At 48.2% G+C, this 21254-nt stretch overlaps 1 protein-coding gene across 1 annotated transcript; it reads left to right on the top strand.

Annotated features, from left to right (window-relative positions):
• The first annotated feature begins 2958 nt into the window (after positions 1-2958).
• On the top strand, positions 2959-19438 carry NAGLU (N-acetyl-alpha-glucosaminidase). Its single transcript, XM_056864635.1, has 6 exons — positions 2959-3374; positions 10123-10270; positions 13498-13644; positions 14932-15017; positions 15401-15657; positions 18222-19438. The coding sequence occupies exons 1-6, from the start codon at positions 2959-2961 to the stop codon at positions 19436-19438; spliced, it is 2271 nt and encodes a 756-aa protein (XP_056720613.1).
• Positions 19439-21254: the final 1816 nt, after the last annotated feature.

Here is a 21254-nt window from a genome sequence, read left to right as displayed (position 1 = left end):
TCAAAAGGCTGAGGCCGTCTGTGTAGAGGGAGTGGCAACCCTGAGTCATCTTTCCTACTTGCTGGTAGGGGACGGGGAAGAACCTGTAAAAAATGTGCCAGGAAGGTAGTGAGCTCCTAGTACAGTTTGAAATATTTTTGGAAATAACTAAGTGGTGATTGTCAGTGGCCGTGCCATTAGTGAAAGCACTGTCATCCCACAAGTTAGTCCTGGGCCCTTCACAGGCTATGTGCCTAGTGGTTGTGTACAAAGGCAACACTTGCATGACCCACACCAATGGAAGTTGATCTCTGGAAAAGAACTGAACACCAGCCCTTGCCTTTGTCACCTATTGTGATAAAGTAGCGAGGTGTGTGAGCAGCCCCCATGGGGCTTTGGTGTATAAATATGGAGTGTGAATACATTGAGCTAAGAAAAATTCGGTTTTAAAAAATAATTAAAAATTGAATTTGACTTAATTGCCAAAGTTTCATTAATGTGTGTCTTCATAGTTTCAACCAGGTTACTTTTAAAATCTAAATTTAATACAAATATGTTAAAAGTCCTGCACACAATCTCTTAAAATTGTTTATGACAAGCAAACACTGCCCTGGTTCAGCGAATGGTGGTCTACCGCTGAAGGCCCTCTCTCTGCCTCAGAGTCAATGAACAAGTAGTAAAAAGCAATTTGTAATTAACAGCTGAGCCAACAATCTGGTTTATGCTTGCTGTGCCAACCATTGTCGGTTTGCTATCCTACAACACTGTTAACAGTTGCGTTGCCAACCTACAGTTCATACTGAATCAAGGTAATTGACCTGATAATCTGACATGGAAGAAGTAACAGAGGACTCTTTCATGTAGTGCCAAACCATGTAAAACCACCCTTTTGGGGACCGTCTTGCTCACTGCATCAAAGCTATGGTCTGTCTAATCTGATACCCTTTCTCACACAGGACCACCAGATGTCCTCATAAGAACATAAGAAAGGCCATGCTGGATCAGACAAGGTCTGTCAAGTCTAGCAGTCTGTTCCCACAGTGGCCAACCAGTTGCCTCTAGGAAGCCCACAAGCAAGACAACAGCAGCGTTAGCCTGCCTGTGTTCCACAGCACCTAATATGATAGGCATGCTGCTCGGATACTGGAGAGAAAGGGTATGCATCATGACTACTATCCATTTTGTCTAGTAGCCATGAATAGCTCTATCCTCCGTGAACATCTCCACACCCCAGAAGGCTACAAGGCGTCCTCCACAAGCGCTGGTACTCAGAGGGGGAGGTGCAACTGATGTTGAGAGCCCAAGTGAGAGAGAATTTTAATAATGGAGAAGGAAATGAACACAGCAGGACCCATGATTGCAAGTCATGTCATAGGGGTGGGTAAAGCACTTCCCATTTCTTCCTAGCAAAGCTCCCCCCCAACCCTCCAGAATGGTTCCTGACTTTAAGAGAAGGATGCTGGACAGAAATTCGACGTATGGACTTTATCAAGCATGGAGACTGGGTGAGAGGGAAAGCTGCCCCGTCAGATAAGTAGGGTTGCCAGTCTGGGTTGGGAAATACCTGAAGATTTTGGGGGCGGAGACTGAGGAGGGCGAGGTTTGGGGAGGGGTTTCAATGCCATCGAGTCCAATTGCCCAAGCGGCCGTTTTCTCCAGGTGAACTGATCTCTCTTGGCTGGAAACAGTTGTAATAGCAGGAGATCGCCAGCTAGTACCTGGCGGTTGGCAACCCTACAGAAAACGTTATCTTAATCTGAGGCTTTTAGCTAATTTATTTAGTCATTTGAGAATTATATGTCCCATAGTTTTCGATACTGTATCTTTTAATTCTGCCTTGTAATTGATATGAATATTTTAATGACTTTGCCGTATTAATAATAAATCTGGCAACCCTACAGGTTAAGGTTGTGTGTGTGTGTGTGTGTGTGTGTGTGTGTAAAGTGCCTTCAAGTCGCAGCCGACTTATGGCTACCCCTTTTTGGGGGTTTTCATGGCAAGAGACGAACAGGTGGTTTGCCAGTGCCTTCCTCTGCACAGCAACCCTGGACTTCCTTGGTGGTCTCCCATCCAAATACTAACCAGGGCCGACCCTGCTTAGCTTCTGAGATCTGACGAGATCAGACTAACCTGGGCCATCCAGGTCAGGGCAGAGGTTAAGGTTACTGTACTTTAAATACTTGCATGACAGGCACATATATGAAAAGAAAGCTGACTACCTTGACTAAAAGAAGAAAAAAAATTTTAGTTTGGGTCGCCTCCTGCCTGGAGGGAAATATGTATATCGCCTCCTTATACATAATGGGACGTATATATGTGTGTGTTTGCATTTTTCTGTGTGTGTGTGTGTATATACACACACACAGAAAAATGCAAACAAACATACACATATACACACACACACGCACATATATATACATATGTGTGTGTGTATATATACACACATATATACACACACTGTGTATATGTGTATATATATGTGTGTGTGTGTATGTGTGTGTGTGTATATACACACGCACATATATATACACACACAGAAAAATGCAAACATATACGTGTGTATACTCACATATATACACACACATATATGTGTGTATATGTGTGTGTATATATACACACACATATACATACATATATATACACACACACATATATATATATACACACACTGTGTATGTGTGTGTATATGTGTATATATATGTGTGTGTATATACACACACACAGAAAAACGCAGACAAACACATATATACGCCCCATTACGTATAAGGAGGCGACGAAATGATAGAATGGCGCCGCTTCCGCACTCTGCTGTAAAGGAACGGTTTCGCCCTATAATTCAAGGGGCGTGGCTAGAGCTCCGATTGGTCTGCGGCGGCCCCGCCCAGCGGCGGCCCGGCCGCCGATTGGCTAAAGCGCGCGGGGAGAGGACGGCGCTTCGGAACGTCGGCTCCGTCCTCGCTCCTCCCAGGGCGGCTCGCGATGGCGCTGCCCGCGCTGGTGGTCCTCTTGGCGGCCGCGGCGGCCGGAGCTGCCCGCGCCCCGTGGTGGGAGGCGATGGCCGGTCTGCGGCCGGAGGCGGCGGCGGAGGCGAGGCAAGCAGGGGCGGTGCGGGAGCTGCTGGCGCGGCTGGCGGGCCCGCGAGCCGCCGCCGGCTTCTCGGTGTCGGTGAACCGCTCCCTGGCCGGCCCCGGGGGGCTCGACGCGTTCCGGCTGAGCTCCAGGACGCCCGGGGTGGTGGAGGTCGCCGGCTCCAGCGGAGTGGCCGCCGCCTCGGGGGTCTACCGGTACCTGAAGGACTTTTGCGGCTGCCACGTCTCCTGGTCCGCCACGCAGCTCCGGCTCCCGGAGAGGCTGCCTCCGGTACCCTCCGAGATCCTCGTCAGCAGCCCCAACAGGTGGGTGGATGTCAGAGGGGAGGGGGTTTTATTTCTGTTGTGAGCTACGGCTAATAGGACACCCTTGCATAGTCCAACAAATTATTTCACTACTAATAGACTTCTTCTTAATTGTATTTCAGTTCAACAATTACTTTGCTAAAATACATATTTTGTTATGTGCCAATGGCTTTAGATACCTGTTAGGTCCATAAATTACCATATAGCATATAATTCACAGTGGGTAGCCGTGTTAGTCTGTCTGCAGTAGTAGAAAAGAGCAAGAGTCCAGAGGCACCTTAAAGACTAACATCTGAAGAAGTATCTGAAGAAGTGAGCTGTGGCTCACGAAAGCTCATACCCTACCAGAAAATATTTTTGTTAGTCTTGAAGGTGCTACTGGACTCTTGCCCTTTTCTACTACTGGTATCTGAAGAAGTGAGCTGTGGCTCACGAAAGCTCATACCCTGCCAGAAAATATTTTTGTTAGTCTTGAAGGTGCTACGGGACTCTTGCCCTTTTCTACTACTGCAGGCAGACTAACACGGCTACCCACTGTGAATTATTTCTGTTGCTGCTTTTTGCAAAAATAATAATGACGCGTTCACGTGTGTGTGTGTGTAAGATGTGCTATCAAGTCGTTCCTGACTTGAACATAAGAAAGGCCCTGCTGGATCAGACCAAGGCCCATCAAGTCCAGCAGTCTGTTCACACAGTGGCCAACCAGGTGCCTCTAGGAAGCCACAAACAAGACGACTGCAGCAGCACCATCCTGCCTGTGTTCCACAGCACCTAAGATAACAGGCATGCTCAACTGATCCTAGAGAGAATAGGTATGCATCATGTCTAGTATTCATTTGGACTAGTAGCAATGGATAGCCCTCTCCTCCATGAACATGTCCTCTCCCCTCTTAAAGCCTTCCGAGTTGACCACCATCTCCGCATAAGAACATAAGAATGGTTATGCTGGATCAGACCAAGGCTCATCAAGTCCAGCAGTCTGCTCACACAGTGGCCAACCAGGTGCCTCTAGGAAGCCACAAATAAGACCACTGCATCAGCACCATCTTGCCTGTGTTCCACCGCACCCAAAATAATAGGCATGCTCCTCTGATACTAGAGAGAAATAGGTATGCAGCATGACTAATATCCATTCTAATAGCCATGAATACCCCTCTCCTCCATGAATATGTCCACTCCCCTCTTAAAGCCCTCCTTGAACATATGAACAAGCTGGAATGTGTCCAGAGGAGGGTAACAAAGATGGTGAGGAATCTGGAGACCCAAGTCCTATGAGGAAAGGTTGAAGGAGCTTGGTATGTTTAGCCTGAAAAGAAGAAGACTGAGAGGGGATATGATAACCATCTTCAGGTACTTGGAGGGCTGTCATATAGACTGAGGATGGTTGCCCCAGAAGGTTGGACCAGAATCAGCAGGTTAAAATTAAATCAAAAGAGTTTCTGTCTAGACATTAGGAAGAATTTTCTAACAGTTAGAGCAGTTCCTCAGTAGAACAGGCTTCCTCGAGAGGTGGTAAGCTCTCCTTCCCTGGAGGTTTTTAAGCAGAGGTTAGATGGCCATCTGTCAGCAAGGCTGATTCTATAACCTTAGACAGATGATGAGAGGGAGGGCATCTTGGCCATCTTCTGGGCATGGAGTGGGGGTCACTGGGTGTGTGTGGGGGAGGTAGTTGTGAATTTCCTGCATTAGGCAGAGGATTAGACTAGATGACCCTGGTGACCCCTTCCAATTCTATGATTCTATGAACATATGAAGCTGCCTTATACTGAATTAGACCCTTGGTCCATCGAAGTCAGTATTGCCTATGCAGACTGGCAGCAGCTCTTCGGGGTCTCAGGCAGAGGTCTTTCACATCACCTACTTGCCTAGTCCCTTTAACTGGAGATGCCAGGGATTGAACCTGGGGCCTTCTGCATGCCAAGCAGATGCTGTACCACTGAGCCACAGCCCCTCCCCAAGACATAAGACCAGACATCCGGCCACCCTATGAATCAGTGTCCTCCAAAACGTCCTATGATCAACAACCTTGCTCAGGTCTTGCAGACTGAGGGCCGGGACTCCCTGGTTGAGTCAATCCATTTCATGTTGGGTCTTCCTCTTTTCCTGCTGTCTTCCGCTTTTCCTAGCGTATTATTGTCTTTTTCCAGTGGCTCTTGTCTTCTCATGTGACCAAAGTACCATAGCCTCAGTTTGGTCCTTTTAACTTATAGGGAGAGTTCAGGCTTGATTTGATTTTTTTTTGGTGGTTGGCGGTATCTGTAAAACAGTCCTCTAACACCACATTTCAAAGGAATATACTTTCTTCTTGTCAGCTTGCTTAATTGGCCGACTTTCACACCCATACATAGTCATGGGGAATACTGTGGTGTAAACTATCTTGATCCTGGTTACCAGTGACACATCCTTACACTTAAGAATCCTTTCTAGCTCCTTCATGGTTGACCATCCCAGTCTCAATCTCCTTCTGATTTCTTGGTCGCAGTGTCCCTTTTGGTTGATGATGTAGCCAAGGAATAGAAAATCATTAATTTCCTTTTTCACCTTCAAGCTAAAGTTGCTTCAAAAATCAAGAGCGGTTAGAAGAGGCTTGGAGATCAAAAGGCCGGCTTTGATTTCCAGGCAGCACTTCCAAGTAAGTTTAAGTCTCAGCATCTTATTATTAGCATATTATTCTAGAATACGCATAGTGGAAGTTTTCAGCCTTATACCGAGCTCTTTCAGAGCATGCAAAGAGCACCGCTGGATCAAACTGAGGGCAGTTCTTGTCCTGCATCCTCCTTTTTGCAGTGGCTGGTCAGGTGCCCCCAGAAATCCCATCTACAGGGGCGTAGTGGCTAAAGCCCTCTGTAGAGTTCATGGCAGAATCTAGATTTGACCAGGTGGCATCTTGGTTGAGAGCAGAAGATCCCTGCTAGATCAGACCAGTGGTCCATCCAGTCCAACATCCTGCATCAAACAGTGGCCTACCAGTTACTATGGAGAGCCAACAATAGAAGAAGAGCTGGTTTTTATATCCTGAATTTCTCTACCTTCAAGGAGTCTCAAACTGGTTTACAATGACCTTTCCTCTCTCCACAACAGACACCTTGTGACGTAGGTGGGGCTGAGAGAATTCGGAGAGAACTGTGACTAGCTCAAGGTCACCCAGCTGGCTTCATGAGTAGGAAACCAACCTGGTTCACCAGATTAGAGACCGCCGTTCATGTGGAGGAGTGGGGAATCAAACCCCCCGGTTCTCCAGATTAGAGTCCACTGCTCTTAACCACTACACCATGCTGGCTGTCATAGATGTTGAGGCCTTCCTGTAATGTTATCTTCTGGCCCTGGTTTGCTCTCTTGGTGTTAAAGCTAGATTTGTGACCCAGCTTGGTTAGTGTTAAAGTACAAGACTATGATATGGGAGACCAGGTCCGAATCCCCACTCTGCCATGGAAGCTTGCTGGGTGACCTTGGGCCAGCCCCTCATCTCAGCCTAATCTACCTCACAGGGTTGTTGTGAGGATAAAATGGAGAAGCACAGAACAATGTCCTTGGAGAGAAAGTGGGATAAAAAGTGTAATAAATAAATTGTAAGCTTCTTAGGGCATGGTTCTGCTCCATGTAAAGACCTACAGATGTTGATGCTGCTATATAAAAGTGCAATAAGTATTAATACTTAAAATCCCTGCATAGTACATAGTATATGGGGAAAGTGTGTTCCCCTCAGCCTCACTTCTCTCATCTAGAAAGTGGGTATAATAGTCCTAAACCCCATGCAGACCGTTTGTGGGTTGGTAGCTGGTTGTATTAGAAGTTAACGTTAGCCTAGAAAGATCTTTTCTGGTTTCTGTTGGGACAACTGAGACCCAGGCCTAAAAGACCCAGGCCCAAAATAAGAATAAGAGTTGAAAGTTTGAGCATAGCTGCAATTGCTTAGCTGCAACAAGCTGTATCTAGCATTCACGGCTCTGACAGGGAATGATGAGAACATCTGGGATTTCACAGAAAGTGCTGAAAATCACAACATGGTTTGGGTTGACCTTCTGAAGAAGTGAACTATAGTTACCTAGTGATGTGTCAGCATGAACCCTCCCCAAGAAATAAATAATGAAAGTTTACTACCCCACCCGGTTTATTATGGGATGGCTACAAGCGCAGTACGCTCAAGCTAGATGATGTTAGTTTCAGCCAATAGAAGAATGAAGAATTGTGGTTGCCTTATAAGGAATATGTAGTCATCAAATGTGATAAGGTATAAATTGTGCACACCTCGAACGGGAGGGCTCTTGAAGACCCTATAAATGAAAGTCCTCCCAAATGTCCTATCTTTGACAGCCTTGCTCAGATCTTGCAAATTGAGGGCAGTGGCTTCCTTTATTGAGTCAATCGATCTCTCGTTGGGTCTTCCTCTTTTCCTGCTGCTTACACAATGAATTGTGTTACGTAGCCGTTATGTTCTCAGGGCTACGTAGAGTTTCAAGGCCCTTGACCGAAGCTCATCTAGATGCAGATTTGGTGCGGGCACACACGAACGTGGTTGGTAACTCTGTCCAAAATGGGATAGTATCCCTCGTTTGTACCGCAACTTGTATACTCTTCACACTATGTAAAAAAAAAAACAACTAATAGGAGGTGGATAGTCACGGCTAACTGGAATGGGGGAAAAATACCAAGCATCTTCTCCCTATTTTTAGGAAGTTTTGTACAATATCTGGCATGTACTTAGCAGTAAGTGACCTCCAATCAAGAATTGTCGATGAGAATGGGGGTATTGGGAGACTGCCAAGCAGTTTGCAAGACACGGAGGGTGGGGGCTGGCTCTTTCCTTTCCTTCCCCCTTGCTCCGCTGTGCCTACCCATCCCCGTGGGCATCGGAGACAACCACATCCAGTCCGCGCCATTGTGCTCTTTGCGTGTTGGCAGTCACGTCAGTCTGCTGGTCTCGTTTGGAAGGGGGGGGACGGGGCTCGTTAGAGGGGCGTTCCTTTGGCTCGTAAGGAACGTCGACGTTGGCAGGGCTCGCGGAGAACCTTGTGTGACCCAGTTGTTCGTGCCGCAGGAAAATGGGAGCGGCTGGCAGCGTGCTGGCCCCAAGGCTGGGGAACGCAGTCTTCCCACAGAGAGCTGGGGAATTCTAGAAGAGCCGTCATCCAGGGGCTTTGCCTGCCACCGAAGGCAGCAAAGCACAAGCTCTGTATTTTTATTTTCTTAGTTTTATTTACTTCATTTATACCTCAGTTTTTCCCCCCTCGTGGGAACCCAAAGAGGCTTACAACATTCTCCCCTTTCTCTGTTTTATTCTAAAGACAACCCTGTGAGGTACTGTATTTACCTGAAAAGGAAGACAGCCCTGAATGGAGAACCACACCTCCTAGAAATGATACACCCAAAAGGTTTGGGGAGGGGCTGTGGCTCAGTGATAGAGCATCTGCTTGGCATGCAGAAAGTTCCAGGTTCAATCCCCAGCATCTCCAGTTAAAGGGACCAGGCAAGCAGGTGATGTGAAAGGCCTCTGCCTGAGACCCTGGAGAGCCGCTGCCAGTCAGAGTAGACAATCCTTGGTTTGATGAACCAAGGATCTGATTCAATATAAGGCAGCTTCATGTGTGTTCATGTGTGTGTGTTTTTGTATTATTGGACATGGCTATCCTTGCCCAAAGTCACTGCATTTGCAGCCTTGTGAATGGGTGTGTTGCACTGATGCAGCCTTTCACCGTTCAGGTACAGCCGCAGCTTTGCAGGGCCCGGCGTGAGTCGGGGATGGGTAAAGGGAGGGTACGGCAACCCTAAGCACAGCCCTATCTTTCTCAGCAGGATTAGGCCCTTCTCATGACCTTGGACAGGGGCAGTCTCAGAAATGAGTATTAATACTGGCAGGGGTTTGATTGTAACCCAGATGGGAACGAGGCTCCATATAGGGTGTGGTTTTAAAAAAATATGCAACAAAAAAGTTGTAGTCGGCATCAATTATGCATATTTTCTGGTTTTGCATAGTTATAATATTTATAAATAATAGTATTCTCCTTTGCCAACCTTTTTCTCCGCCAGATAACTGGAAACCCAGTTTGTGACTTTGATTTCCACACATTTTTATGTACAAAACTACACTTGGTCATCCGTTGTTCTTTCTGTTTTGGGCTTGCCTTTGCGACCTACTTGGGAGCATGATATTCTCCTGACTTTCCTCTGCCCCAGAAACTTTGGGAATGGTGGTTCTGCAAAAGGGCCCAGCATCTTCTGATGGAGATTAATCAACGGACTTAAAAAACTACACCGCCCAGAGTCCCTTGTGATAAAAGCTGAACATGTACAAATCAGAAACATGAAGTTGCATGAGATCAGATGTGTTAAGTTCTTTGACAAGAGACTGCACCAATGGAATAAGGACAACACGTTTATTGTAGCTCCATAAATCGATGATCTTCGAAACAGCTGCAGGTACAAGGAAAGAAAACAGGAACCAGACGTGAAACGCGGAGCATAACGCCCCTTATTGAAAGGGCTAAGCTCCCACAGAATGAGGTCTGGCAAGCCAGAAAGGCCAATACATTACAAAAAGAGTTCGGCACCCTGCTACATGGAAAGGTTTTCCTCTTTACTTTTTCAAAACTGGTCGGGTTGTGCCTCAATCAGACCGAACAGATGTTATGTAGCAAAAGAGTGTGAACAGCAAACTTCTTTGGGTGGCTCGAGCAAGTGAGCCAAGCCACCGGCTGCCTAGGAAGGCAGATCCGACGTCTTTGGTAACCATATTATTCCTTCTTTCCAGGTTCCGCTTCTACCAAAATGTCTGCACTCAGAGCTACTCCTACGTCTGGTGGAGCTGGGAACGCTGGGAACGAGAGATTGACTGGATGGCACTCCATGGCATCAACATGGCGCTGGCGTTCACTGGGCAGGAAGCAATCTGGCAGCGGGTAGAGTATCCAATTTGTGTTTTATTTTATTAATTCAGGGTTTTTAAAAAACCCTGCTTTTCAGATTTAAAAACGCTCCCAAAGCAGCTCACAGCAATTGAAATTCAGTACACAAAGCCAAAGGCGGGCATAGTGCATCGCTAGGGTTGCCAGGTCCCTCTTCGCCACTGGCAGGAGGTTTTTGGGGTGGAGCCTGAGAGAGGCAGGGTTTGGGGAGGGACTTCAATGCCATAGAGTCCAATTGCCAAAGCAGCCATTTTCTCCAGGTGAATTCTTCTCTATTGGCTGGAGATCAGTTGTAATAGCAGGAGATCTCCAGCTAGTACCTGGAGGTTTGGCAATCAAAATTAGGTCTAGTGCCCCAAGAAATTGCTACTGGAAATCTCAAGCACTTATGGCAAAAAAGCAAATACAGACAAATGTATGCTGTGAGGTCTATTCAAATAATAAAGTGCACACACATTGATATATACACAATCACAAGTGATGCAATAACATGCAGTACATGTGTAAATCCGTTTGGAGATGCATCAACTCGTCCGTGAGGCTCTAGGTCCTTGAAGATGTATCAGACTCTAGGTCCTGTAAGCTGCGTAGGTGAAAGCCAAAATAGGTCTCCGGTAAAAGTGTCCTATTTCGCAAACTGCTTTTTCATTATTGGCAGTCCCCAGAAGCTAAACAACCAGAACATATGTTCCAGTGCAGGCACGTAGCCTTCCTATAAACCTGGATGGTAGATTCGCCATCCAGGTTTATAGGAAGGCTACGTTCTGGTTGTTTAGCTTCTGGGGACTGCCAATAATGAAAAAGCAGCTTGAGAAATAGGACCTAGAGCCTCACGGACGAGTTGATGCATCTCCAAACGGATTTACACATGTACTGCATGTTATTGCATCACTTGTGATTGTGTATATATCAATGTGTGTGCACTTTATTATTTGAATAGACCTCACAGCATATGTTTGTCTGTAATTGCTTTTTTGCCATAAGTGCTTGAGATTTCCAGTAGTACCTGGAGGTTGGCAACCCTATGCATCGCTGAGAATAAGGTGCAGTCAAGGTCCTTGGATTTAGGATTTTAATGACAAAGCACACAGAAGAAGAAGAAGAAGAAGAAGAAGAAGAGTTTGTTTTTATATGCCGACTTTCTCTACCACTTAAGGGAGACTCAAACCGGCTTACAATCACCTTCCCTTCCCCTCCCCACACTAGACACCCTGTGAGGCTGAGAGAGTATGACTAGCCCAAGGTCACCCAGCTGGCTTCATGTGGAGGAGTGGGGAAACCAACCCAGTTCACCAGATTAGCCTCCGCCGCTCATGTGGAGGAGTGGGGAATCAAACCCGGTTCTCCAGATCAGAGTCCACCACTCCAAACCACTGCCCTTAACCACTACAGCATACTGGCATCCCACACAGTAGGGAGGGGAAGAAGAAGGGTGGGCAGGGGTGTGGTTTCAGTTGGGTAATGCCAGGACTGAAAAGTGAGCTGTTGACAGGTGTCGGCATCTGGTTTTGATTCCCCTTTGCTGGTGTTCTACTGGGATGGAGGTGATGCTAAGACCAAGATCATCTATCCTTGTTCCACTGGAGCAGGGTTCATTCTTGGGGGGGCGAAAGCTCCCTGCAGCTCTGATCTCTGGCTGATGCCTCGGTCCCTTTGCCTGGGGCAGGGGTCTCAAAACTGCGGCTCCAGAGCCGCATGCGGCTCTTTGGCCCGTTGAGTGCGGCTCTCCGAACTTGGTTCGGAGCCCCTGTTCTTGCGTCCGCTCGCGCCGGCAGCCAGGCTGCGGAGCCGGCGTGCCTGAGAGAGAGAGAGAGCTGGCGAGCAGGCGTGCTGTCTCTCCCCCCCCCCCCGCAGTGGAGAATGGCCGGGTCCCCCTTTCCCTTGACTTCAATGGCTGGGAGGCTAAAGCCTCCCCTTCCTTCTAGCCGCGCGATTGCTGGGCGAGCGGCTCGGCGGTTCCTGGTCCCCCCACCTATCAGCTGTTGGGCGGTGCGGGCTTCCTTTGGTAGACCTGGCCTCCGGCTGAGTCCTATTGGGAGGCCATGCCTACCCACTGGCTTTCTTGGCGGTAGACCTGGACTCCGAGGAGGGGGAAAAGTCCCCCTTCAGGTCTACCAATTGGCTTCTATGGGCCTCCGGAGGCCAGGTCTACTGCCAAGAAAGCCAATGGGTAGACCTGGCCTCCCAATGGGACTCAGCCGGAGGCCAGGTCTACCAATAGGCTTTTATGGCGGTAGACCAGGCCTCCAGACGAGGACTCCGGACGGGGAGGGGAAAATGGCAGGGACTTACAATTTAATTTTTATCAATAAATAAGATCACTATTAAGTATGATATCAAGTTTTATTCAGTGTACCTATAGTTTAATTAAGACTTAAAACTTTAATTAAAGTTTATTAAGTTAATAAACAGTGTACCTACCTATATAGTTTAAGTTTAAGAAATTTGGCTCTCAAAAGAAATCTCAATCTTTGTACGTTGATATTTGGCTCTTTTGACTAATGAGTTTGCCGACCCCTGGCCTGGGGTATTCTCCTTGCCAGGGAAGGCATTCTCTCAGCCGCCCAGGGTTCTCTATTCTGTGGCAGAGTGTCTTTCCCTTCGGTCCTTGCGGTCATCACAGGATAACCCTTCATTGCATTGAAAGGGAGTTGGGGAGCCACTGGCTGTGGATCCAAAATCCTTTTTAGGAAAAACAATGATCACTTTGACACTGCTTCCTTATCCCGATTTTTCTCTTTTGCCGCCTTGTCTTTCTGTGAAGGGAGGAAAGGCAGCATTCAAAAGAAAGAGGAGGGAATGAGGGAGTCGAGCGTTAAAAAGCCAGCGTGGCATAGTGGTTAAGAGCGGTGGACTCTAATCTGGAGAACTGGGTTTGATTCCCCACTCCTCCACATGACCTTGGGCTAGTCGCCGTTCTCTCCCAACTCTCTCAGCCCCATTTACCTCACAAGGTGCCTGTTGTGGGGAAGGGAAGGCTTATGTGTGTTTTAACCCTAAGGTCTGGGAGACCCATGCTTGAATCCCTACTATGTTGTAGAAGCTTACTTGGGTGATCTTGAGCAGGTCACTCTGCCAGCCTAGCGCACCTCACAGCGTTGTGGGCATACAACAGAGGAGGGGAGAAGGATGTTGTAAACTGCCTTGGGGCCCCATTGGGGAGAAAAGCAAGGTATAAATGTCTAAATAAATAAATAAACGTCCCCTCTGTCTCCCTCCAGGTATATTTGTCTCTGGGACTGAACCAGTCAGAAATCGATGAGTATTTCACTGGCCCGGCCTTCCTTGCTTGGAACCGCATGGGGAACCTGCACACCTGGGCAGGGCCTCTGCCCCTCTCCTGGCACCTGAAGCAGCTCTATTTGCAGGTACCTGGGCTTGGCTCAGTGCCAGCGCTGAACAAGAGCTGTGCCATCTTGGGGCATCTTTTCTTTCCGCTACCTCACATGCTCGTGTAGTGTGGTATAGTGGTTAAGAGCGGTCGTTTGGAGTGGTGGAGTCTGATCTGGAGAACCGGGTTTGATTCCCCACTCCTCCACATGAGCAGCGGAGGCTAATCTGGTGAATTGGATTTGTTTCCTCACTCCTACACACAAAGCCAGCTGGGTGACGTTGGGCAAGTCTCAGCCTATTCAGTCACAAACTGACTAAGGAAGGTAAGAGGCAAAGCTGCTGTTTTCAACCTCATGCCTTTTCCTGCCCCTTTCTCCAGTATTAGTTTGTTTGTTTTTAATATACTTGCAAGTAATACTGGTGTCTTGCTTTTCAACCGTTACAGTTCTCAAGGCTATTCATGATAATAAAAAATTGGTTGACAGGCAGACAGTATTGCTCTGAGAATGACGGAACCTTTTAGAGCAAGGGTGTCGATCTCAATTATTACAAGGGCTGGATATGACTTGGTCGGTCCAGGCCATGCCTCACCAGCCCAAATTGAGAGTGGGGTGGTGGTGGCTGCCTTGGCTGGCTTGTGAATTGGATAAGAGCTCTGAAGGGGCCGGATCCGACCCGCAGGCCTTATGTTTGATACCGCTGCTTTAAAGTATATGCGAGCACTGTGAGAGATTCTGAAGCAAAAAGGGGCCAAGTTCTTCTTCCAGCAATGTGTCTTTAGAACAGCACAAGCTGCTGATAGTTTGGAATGAACTCAGGCCGATATCCAAGTGGTACAGCTCCTAGCTCTCCCTCCCCACTGTCATAGAATCTTAGAGTTGGGACCACCAGGATCATCTAGTCCAACCCCCTTCACAATGCAGGAATTTCACAACTACCTCCCCACCCACCCAGTGACCCCTACTCCATGCCCAGAAGATGGCCAAGATGCCCTCCCTCTCATGAACTGCCTCATGATCTGCCTAAGGACATGGAATCAGCATTGCTGACAGATGGCCATCTAGCCTCTGCTTTAAAACCTCCAGAGAAGGAGAGCTTACCACCTCCCGAGGAAGTCTGTTCCACCGAGTAACCGCTCTAAATGTTAGAAAATTCTTCCTGATGTCTAGATGGAAACTCTTTTAATTAAATTTCAACCCATTGGTTCTGGTCCGACCTTCTGGGGCAACAGAAAACAACTCGGCACCATCCTCTATATGACATTAAAGATACCCCAGTGGGCCGGTTTGCACTGCCCCATCCTTCTCTCTTTGCCTTCCCAGTATAGGATCCTCGAGAGAATGCGTTCTCTGGGAATGTTGACAGTGCTGCCCGCCTTCTCTGGACATATCCCCAGTGGTGTTTTAAGGTGAGTCTTGCCCGTGTTTTAACTGTATATGGTGGAAAGGGTATGGTTGGGGGTGTGGGAGAGGCTGTTTCAGTTCCTTGCTGTGCTCCAAAAAAGGGAGGAACCACGGCTAAAAGAATGCGTGCAGCCCTCTGAAGTCATTCAGAAAGTTCATTTCAGCTTTATATCTACTGTACTCTGATCCCTACCCCCATTAGTCCCATTGCATCTTCCCTGTTGGATTCTGTAACTTGCTGTGTATTTTCCCATTAAACTAACTTTCTATGGAGACCATGCCTAGAGGTCGTTTGTGGGATTTATCTGGCGAGCCCAGAGCTGACAAGTACATGTGAAATACCCATCAGGTCTTGAGTTCCTTTTCAAATTTCGTTTGCGCCCTACAGGGTTTTTCCCCGGATCAACGCGACACGTTTGGGGGGCTGGAGTCACTTTGACTGTACCTGCTCGTGCAGCTACCTCCTGTCGCCTGAAGACCCCATGTTCCAGGTCATCGGAACTCTCTTCCTCAAGGAGCTGATCAAGGAGTTTGGAACGGACCACGTGTACAGCGCCGACACTTTCAACGAGATGCGTCCGCTCTCGTCGGAACCCACCTACCTCTCCAAGGTCAGCGCAGCTGTTTTCCAGTCTATGGCCGGAGGTACGATGTAACTGGTTCTTATCCTTTTTCTTTCTCCTTTCTGTCTTGCCTGTACCCTTTTGGGCAATATAGGTAGACATGTATATGGAAAGGGTGAACGCAGGCAAAGCGTGCCTCCCCATAGAGGGTTTCAGATTCTCAGTTAATAACTTTAAAAGGTAGGTGTGTGTTTGTGTTCAGGTTTTTTTTTTACGGAAGCCTATTTTTATTTTCAAAAGAATAAAGGAATGGACATAAAAAACAGGGTAGGGCGAGATGGGAGATTACAATAATAATTATTATATCGACAAAAGTGTGTCTATCTACCCTAGGTATAAATATACCTTATACCCCAATACAAGCTAAAGTATACTGTATTTATTGTCTATTTCTATATTTCCATTAAACTTAAACAAAAATACATTTTATAAAGACAATTTTGATGTTCTCCATATCAAACTCCTCATAGCTTATGTTGTTCTCACGTAAGCATAATAGAGCCTCCAGTTTAAAATAAATTCTTTTCTGGTTCTTTTATTTACTAGGTTAGTTAATTTCGGCGTCACAGCATATTCTGCCAATTTGCTCTTCCATTCTTCTGTATTGGGACTTTCATTGTCTGTGTTCATTTTTTTGCGACAATTCTACATCACCAAAGTATATTAAATCCATAATATGGATTAACATAAATTATGCAAATGAAGCAGATTACCATATATTTTTCTGCATAATATGGCGGTCAGAAGGAATGTGGCGCACTAAACCCTCACCTGCTAAGATCAATGGAAGTCCATAATTGTATCAATTTATATAATTCCGAATCTGGTCCCAGAATGTGGATTAAAACATCTATAGAATGGGGCCAGGGGCAGAGAGGGGAAATAGCAAATAAAAAAAAAAAGAATGGGGGGAGAAACTGGAAAGGATTTTAAAATGCTGAGATTTCACAAGATTACCTCTTGATATCTCAGCAGTCATTTTGGGTTGCCTAGGCAACTGTTAATGCCTAAGTCAGAGGTCCCCAACATGGTGTCATAGTTGCCATGGCGCCCACTGACACCTTTCCTAACGCCCGCCAAGTATTTTTTGAAATTAGGTGAGGTCAGGTGGGGCTTTTGCCCAGCAAGGCCAAATTTGATTGGCTGTGCAGATTTTTAAAAACATTGCTTTGGCCGCAGTTTGCCACCACAGCACAAGGATCTCCACTGTGGGACTGCAGGTCAGCCTCAGCAGCCATTTTATGGCTGGTTCCGCCTCTTGCGGCAGCCATTTTGTGGAATGCATCCACCCAAAGATAGGGACCACTAGCCGAGGTAATCCAAAATGTCTGCCACAGGTTAACTTTGAAACTGGGGGCAGGCCGAAAAGACGAGGAGGAGGGTGGAAAGAGTGAGCCTGCAGCAGAAAGAGCGAGGAAAGAAAAATGGACCAAAGAGTGGGTAATGGATCTGGAGGGAAGGAAGGGAACAAGGAAAGGGGAGAAGCTGCAGAGGCTGTGAGTGGGAGGGAAGGAGGCAAACTGGAGATAGTGTGGAGAGGAGGATCGCTGGGAGAGGATAAGATTCCCCCAGTCCTCGCATGTCCCCTGCTTGTATTTGTCTATATAACATGGAAAGTTGTTTGCATATATTATCTTGTTACTTTTTTTCTGAGACGTCATCCGGTACTGACCTGGAAAACTGCTTATTTATTATTGCAGAGGTTGTCAGGTTGCTGAATTTTGCACTCAGCTTAAATTCCACTTTTGTAATGTGTATCAACAGAACAATGGAAACCTCTGCAATCCTGATGATAATGCTGGTGTGGCGAGCTTTTCCCCGTTTTTGGCTTCCTTTGGTGCTTAGAGCAAGATGACAGCTACGCTTATTAGAAATTATTATTTGTAAAAAGAATTACATTATATTCTGTCTTTCCTTTCAGGCATGTGTGTGTGTCAAGTCGCAGCCAATTTAGGGCAACCCATTATGGGGTTTTCAAGGAAGAGACTAACCAAGGTGGTTTGCCACTGCCTTCCTCTGCATCATGACCCTGGTATTCCTTGGAGGTCTCCCATCCAAGTAGTAACCAGAGCTGACCCTCCTTAGCTTCCAAGATCTGACAGGATCAGGCTAGCCTGGGCCATCCAGGTCAGGGCTCCAGGCATATAGGGCAGGCATACATATGCTACATTTTTCTGTTTTAGCCCACAACCACATGGTGAGTCAGGTTAGGCTGAGAAACAGACCACCCACTGTTTCTTGTTTGAGTGGGGAAGGGGGCTTGGACCCAGATCTCTTTAGTCCAAGCCCATTCCCTATACCTACTGTCTTCTCTAAGTACCGCTCACAACTTTCCATTGCAGGAAATCCTTGGAATTGTAATGGAACTGATGAGTCTCTAGCAGAGAATTTATGGCCAAGAAACCACATTTCCCAGACTTCCTTGCAACAGGAAGCCAAGCCAAGACTGTTTGGTTGTTTTAAGTCGTGGACTTTCTCCTCCCATGAAAGAGTACCAGGAGTTAAAATGCAGTACAGGTTGGTAAAGGGAAGTGATTCTTTAGCCTAAGCCTAAGGACCCTTTTTCTCTGTTCTCTCTTCCTGCAGCTGACCCCAGAGCCGTGTGGCTGATGCAGGGCTGGCTTTTCCAACACCAGCCTGACTTTTGGCAGCCGGCCCAAGTCCGAGCACTCCTGCGGGGCGTTCCTCTCGGCCGGATGGTGGTGTTGGACCTTTTTGCCGAATCCAAGCCGGTCTATCCTTGGACGGAATCCTTCTACGGGCAGCCTTTTATCTGGTGTATGCTTCAGAACTTCGGTGGGAACCACGGTCTTTTTGGCAGCGCCGAGAGCATCAACCAAGGCCCTTTTGCAGCCAGGCGGTTCCTCAACTCCACCATGGTGGGCGTCGGCCTGACTCCCGAAGGCATCGAGCAGAACGACGTGATGTACGAGCTCATGACGGATCTGGGCTGGCGCAAGGAACCGGTGGATCTTCAGCGGTGGGTGGCCGAGTACGCTGCGCAGCGCTACGGCGCCCGGAACGAAAATGCCACGGCCGCCTGGCGGTTGCTGCTCCAGACGGTCTACAACTGTTCAGGGGTTTGCGTCAACCACAACCACAGCCCGCTCGTGCACCGCCCGTCCTTGCGGATGGACACGGAGCTGTGGTACAACCAGAGCGCCGTCTACGAAGCCTGGCGGCTGTTGCAGGGTTCTGCCGGGGAGCTGGGCGCCAGCGGCGCCTTCCGTTACGACTTGGTGGATGTGGCCCGCCAGGCCCTGCAGCAGCTGGTGAGCGATTATTACAGGGAGATCAAGCAGGCGTTCCAGGACCACTCGCTGCCTCGCCTGCTGACGGCCGGCGGCGTGCTGGTCTACGACCTCCTTCCGGAGCTGGACAGCCTCCTGGCCAGCGACGAGCGGTTTTTGTTGGGGCGCTGGCTGGAGTCTGCCCGCCTGATGGCCACCAGCGACAGAGAGGCGGATCTGTACGACTTCAACGCGCGCAACCAGTTGACGCTCTGGGGACCGCTCGGCAACATCCTGGACTACGCCAACAAGCAGCTGGGAGGGCTGGTGCTAGACTATTATGGGGTGCGCTGGAACCTCTTTGTTTCCACCCTGGTGGATTGCCTCAACACTGGCACGCCCTTCCACCAGAACCAGTTCATCCAAGCTGTTTTCCAGGTGGAAAGGGGGTTTATTTACAGTGGGAAACAGTATCCTGCCAAGCCCACCGGTAACACCCTGGAGATAGCCCAGAAGATATTTATCAAGTATTACCCTTCTGCCATGAAGCATGGACATTTGGGTGCTGCGTGAACGAAGACCTGTTACAGGGAGAGACAGTTCATCTGTTGGGACCAGAAATCCAAAACTTGTTTTTGTGCTCAAATTCTGAGCCAGACCTGACGCCGCATAGCTTGGGTGACCATTCTGAGTATCCGGTCCAAATGGAGCCGGAGCTCCAGCAAGGGAGGTGGTTGCCAATGCCAAGGGGCTAAATTGAGCCTGGAAATGGGTGCCCTTTGACCTGGAACCGCTTTACCCCTAGTTCCCAATGCATAAAGTGGTGTGTGCAGCGATGGTTGTCAGGAACTTGGCGTGTGCTCAGAGGCACTTCTCCTCTTTCTAGGGTTCTGGCTCACATTGAGCTCAGGGGGTGGGAAGTGGGGCTCTCCTTTGTCTTAATCGAAATGGAAAAGTGGCAGAAGGCCTTCTGAACAAGCTGCCTGCCGAAGATCACCCACGCACCAGCTTTCCTTCTCCCTGCGGCTTTCTCTGTGCCATCCAGACTGTGACATCTCCCAAGAAGGCACTGTTACACTGCAAAAAGTGCTTGCGGAGCAGGTTACACCAGACGGCTTCTGCAAGCAACCATGTCAGAGAGCCTTTAAGGGGCCTGAGACAAAGCAGTTAGACACCCTTCCTCCTCTGTGCCTTGACAAGCAAGGGACGTTAACATGCTGATTGCAGAGCTTTAGTGGTTGTTGGGGTTCATTTGCCAGTCGGGGAGATTGGCTTGGCACCCCCCACACACATTGAGGGAGGGAGCTGGGCTACTGTGGGGAGATTCCCCTCTTGCCGAGATAGTCTTCCAAAGGGAGCAAGAGATGTTTGGTTGGGGAGGGAAGAGGTTGACAGACTGTTCAGGGTGGAACTGGTGTTTCACCAGAGTGAATCAGCTAATGTGGCAACACAGTGTGGAGGGAGAGTTTAGGGTGTATGAGTAGTACATAGGGTTGCCAGGTCCCACTTTGCCACTGGCGGGAGGTTTTTGGGGCGGAGCCTGAGGAGGGCGGGGTTTGGAAAGGTAAGGGACTTCAATGCCATGGAGTCCAATTGCCAAAGTGGCCACTTTCTCCAGGGGAACTGATCTCTATTGGCTGGAGATCAGTTGTACTAGCAGGAGATCTCCAGCTAGTACCTGGAGGATGGCAACCCTAGTAATACAGGGTGTTGCCTTACTTCTGCAAGAATTAGGGATTTAGGATTGGGAGCCCGGCTTCGGATAGCCCAGGCTAGCCCGATCTCATCAGATCTCGGAAGCAAAGAAGGGTCAGCCCTGGTTAGTACTTGGATGGGAGACCACCAAGGAAGTTCAGGGTTGCTACACAGAGGAAGGCAATGGCCAAACCACCTCTGTTCGTCTCTTGCCTTGGGAACCCTACAGAGTTGCCGTGAGTCGGCTGCAGCTTGACCCCACTTTCCACCACCAATAAAGGAGAAAAATGGAGTCTCTCTCAATGGGCTCTATGCGAGGAAGGCTGCAGCCAAGCTATACATCTGCAGTGGCTTCATCTCAGGAAGGGATATATATGTATACACACACACACACACACCAACCTTTAATGGCATAGGAATTACACTTGCAATCATTATAGGGAATCTTGTCAGGTATTCCTATAATGCCAATAGTGAATACATGAAGCTGCCTTATACCGAATCAGATCTTGGTCCATCAAAGTCAGTATTGCCTACTCAGACCGGCAGCGGCTCTCCAGGGTCTTTCACATCACCTGCTTGCCTAGTCCCTTTAACCGGAGATGCCGGGGATTGAACCTGGAACCTTCTGCATGCCAAGCAGATACTCCACCACTGAGCCACAGCCCCTCCCCTATTGTCTACTCAGAGCAGC

Source organism: Euleptes europaea, chromosome 18, assembly GCF_029931775.1.
Source record: "Euleptes europaea isolate rEulEur1 chromosome 18, rEulEur1.hap1, whole genome shotgun sequence".
Lineage (NCBI taxonomy): Eukaryota > Metazoa > Chordata > Lepidosauria > Squamata > Sphaerodactylidae > Euleptes > Euleptes europaea.
The sequence above is the reverse complement of the archived record's forward strand: the minus strand, read 5'-3'. Positions and strand labels throughout refer to the sequence as shown.

Coding starts and splice junctions, on each gene's coding strand:
- NAGLU (XM_056864635.1), top strand. CDS start 2,959: ATGGCGCTGCCCGCGCTGGTGGTCCTCTTGGCGGCCGCGGCGGCCGGA. Junction 10,271..13,497: donor AGGAAGCAATCTGGCAGCGG/GTAGAGTATCCA, acceptor GTCTCCCTCCAG/GTATATTTGTCTCTGGGACT. Junction 15,658..18,221: donor TTTCCAGTCTATGGCCGGAG/GTACGATGTAAC, acceptor CTCTTCCTGCAG/CTGACCCCAGAGCCGTGTGG.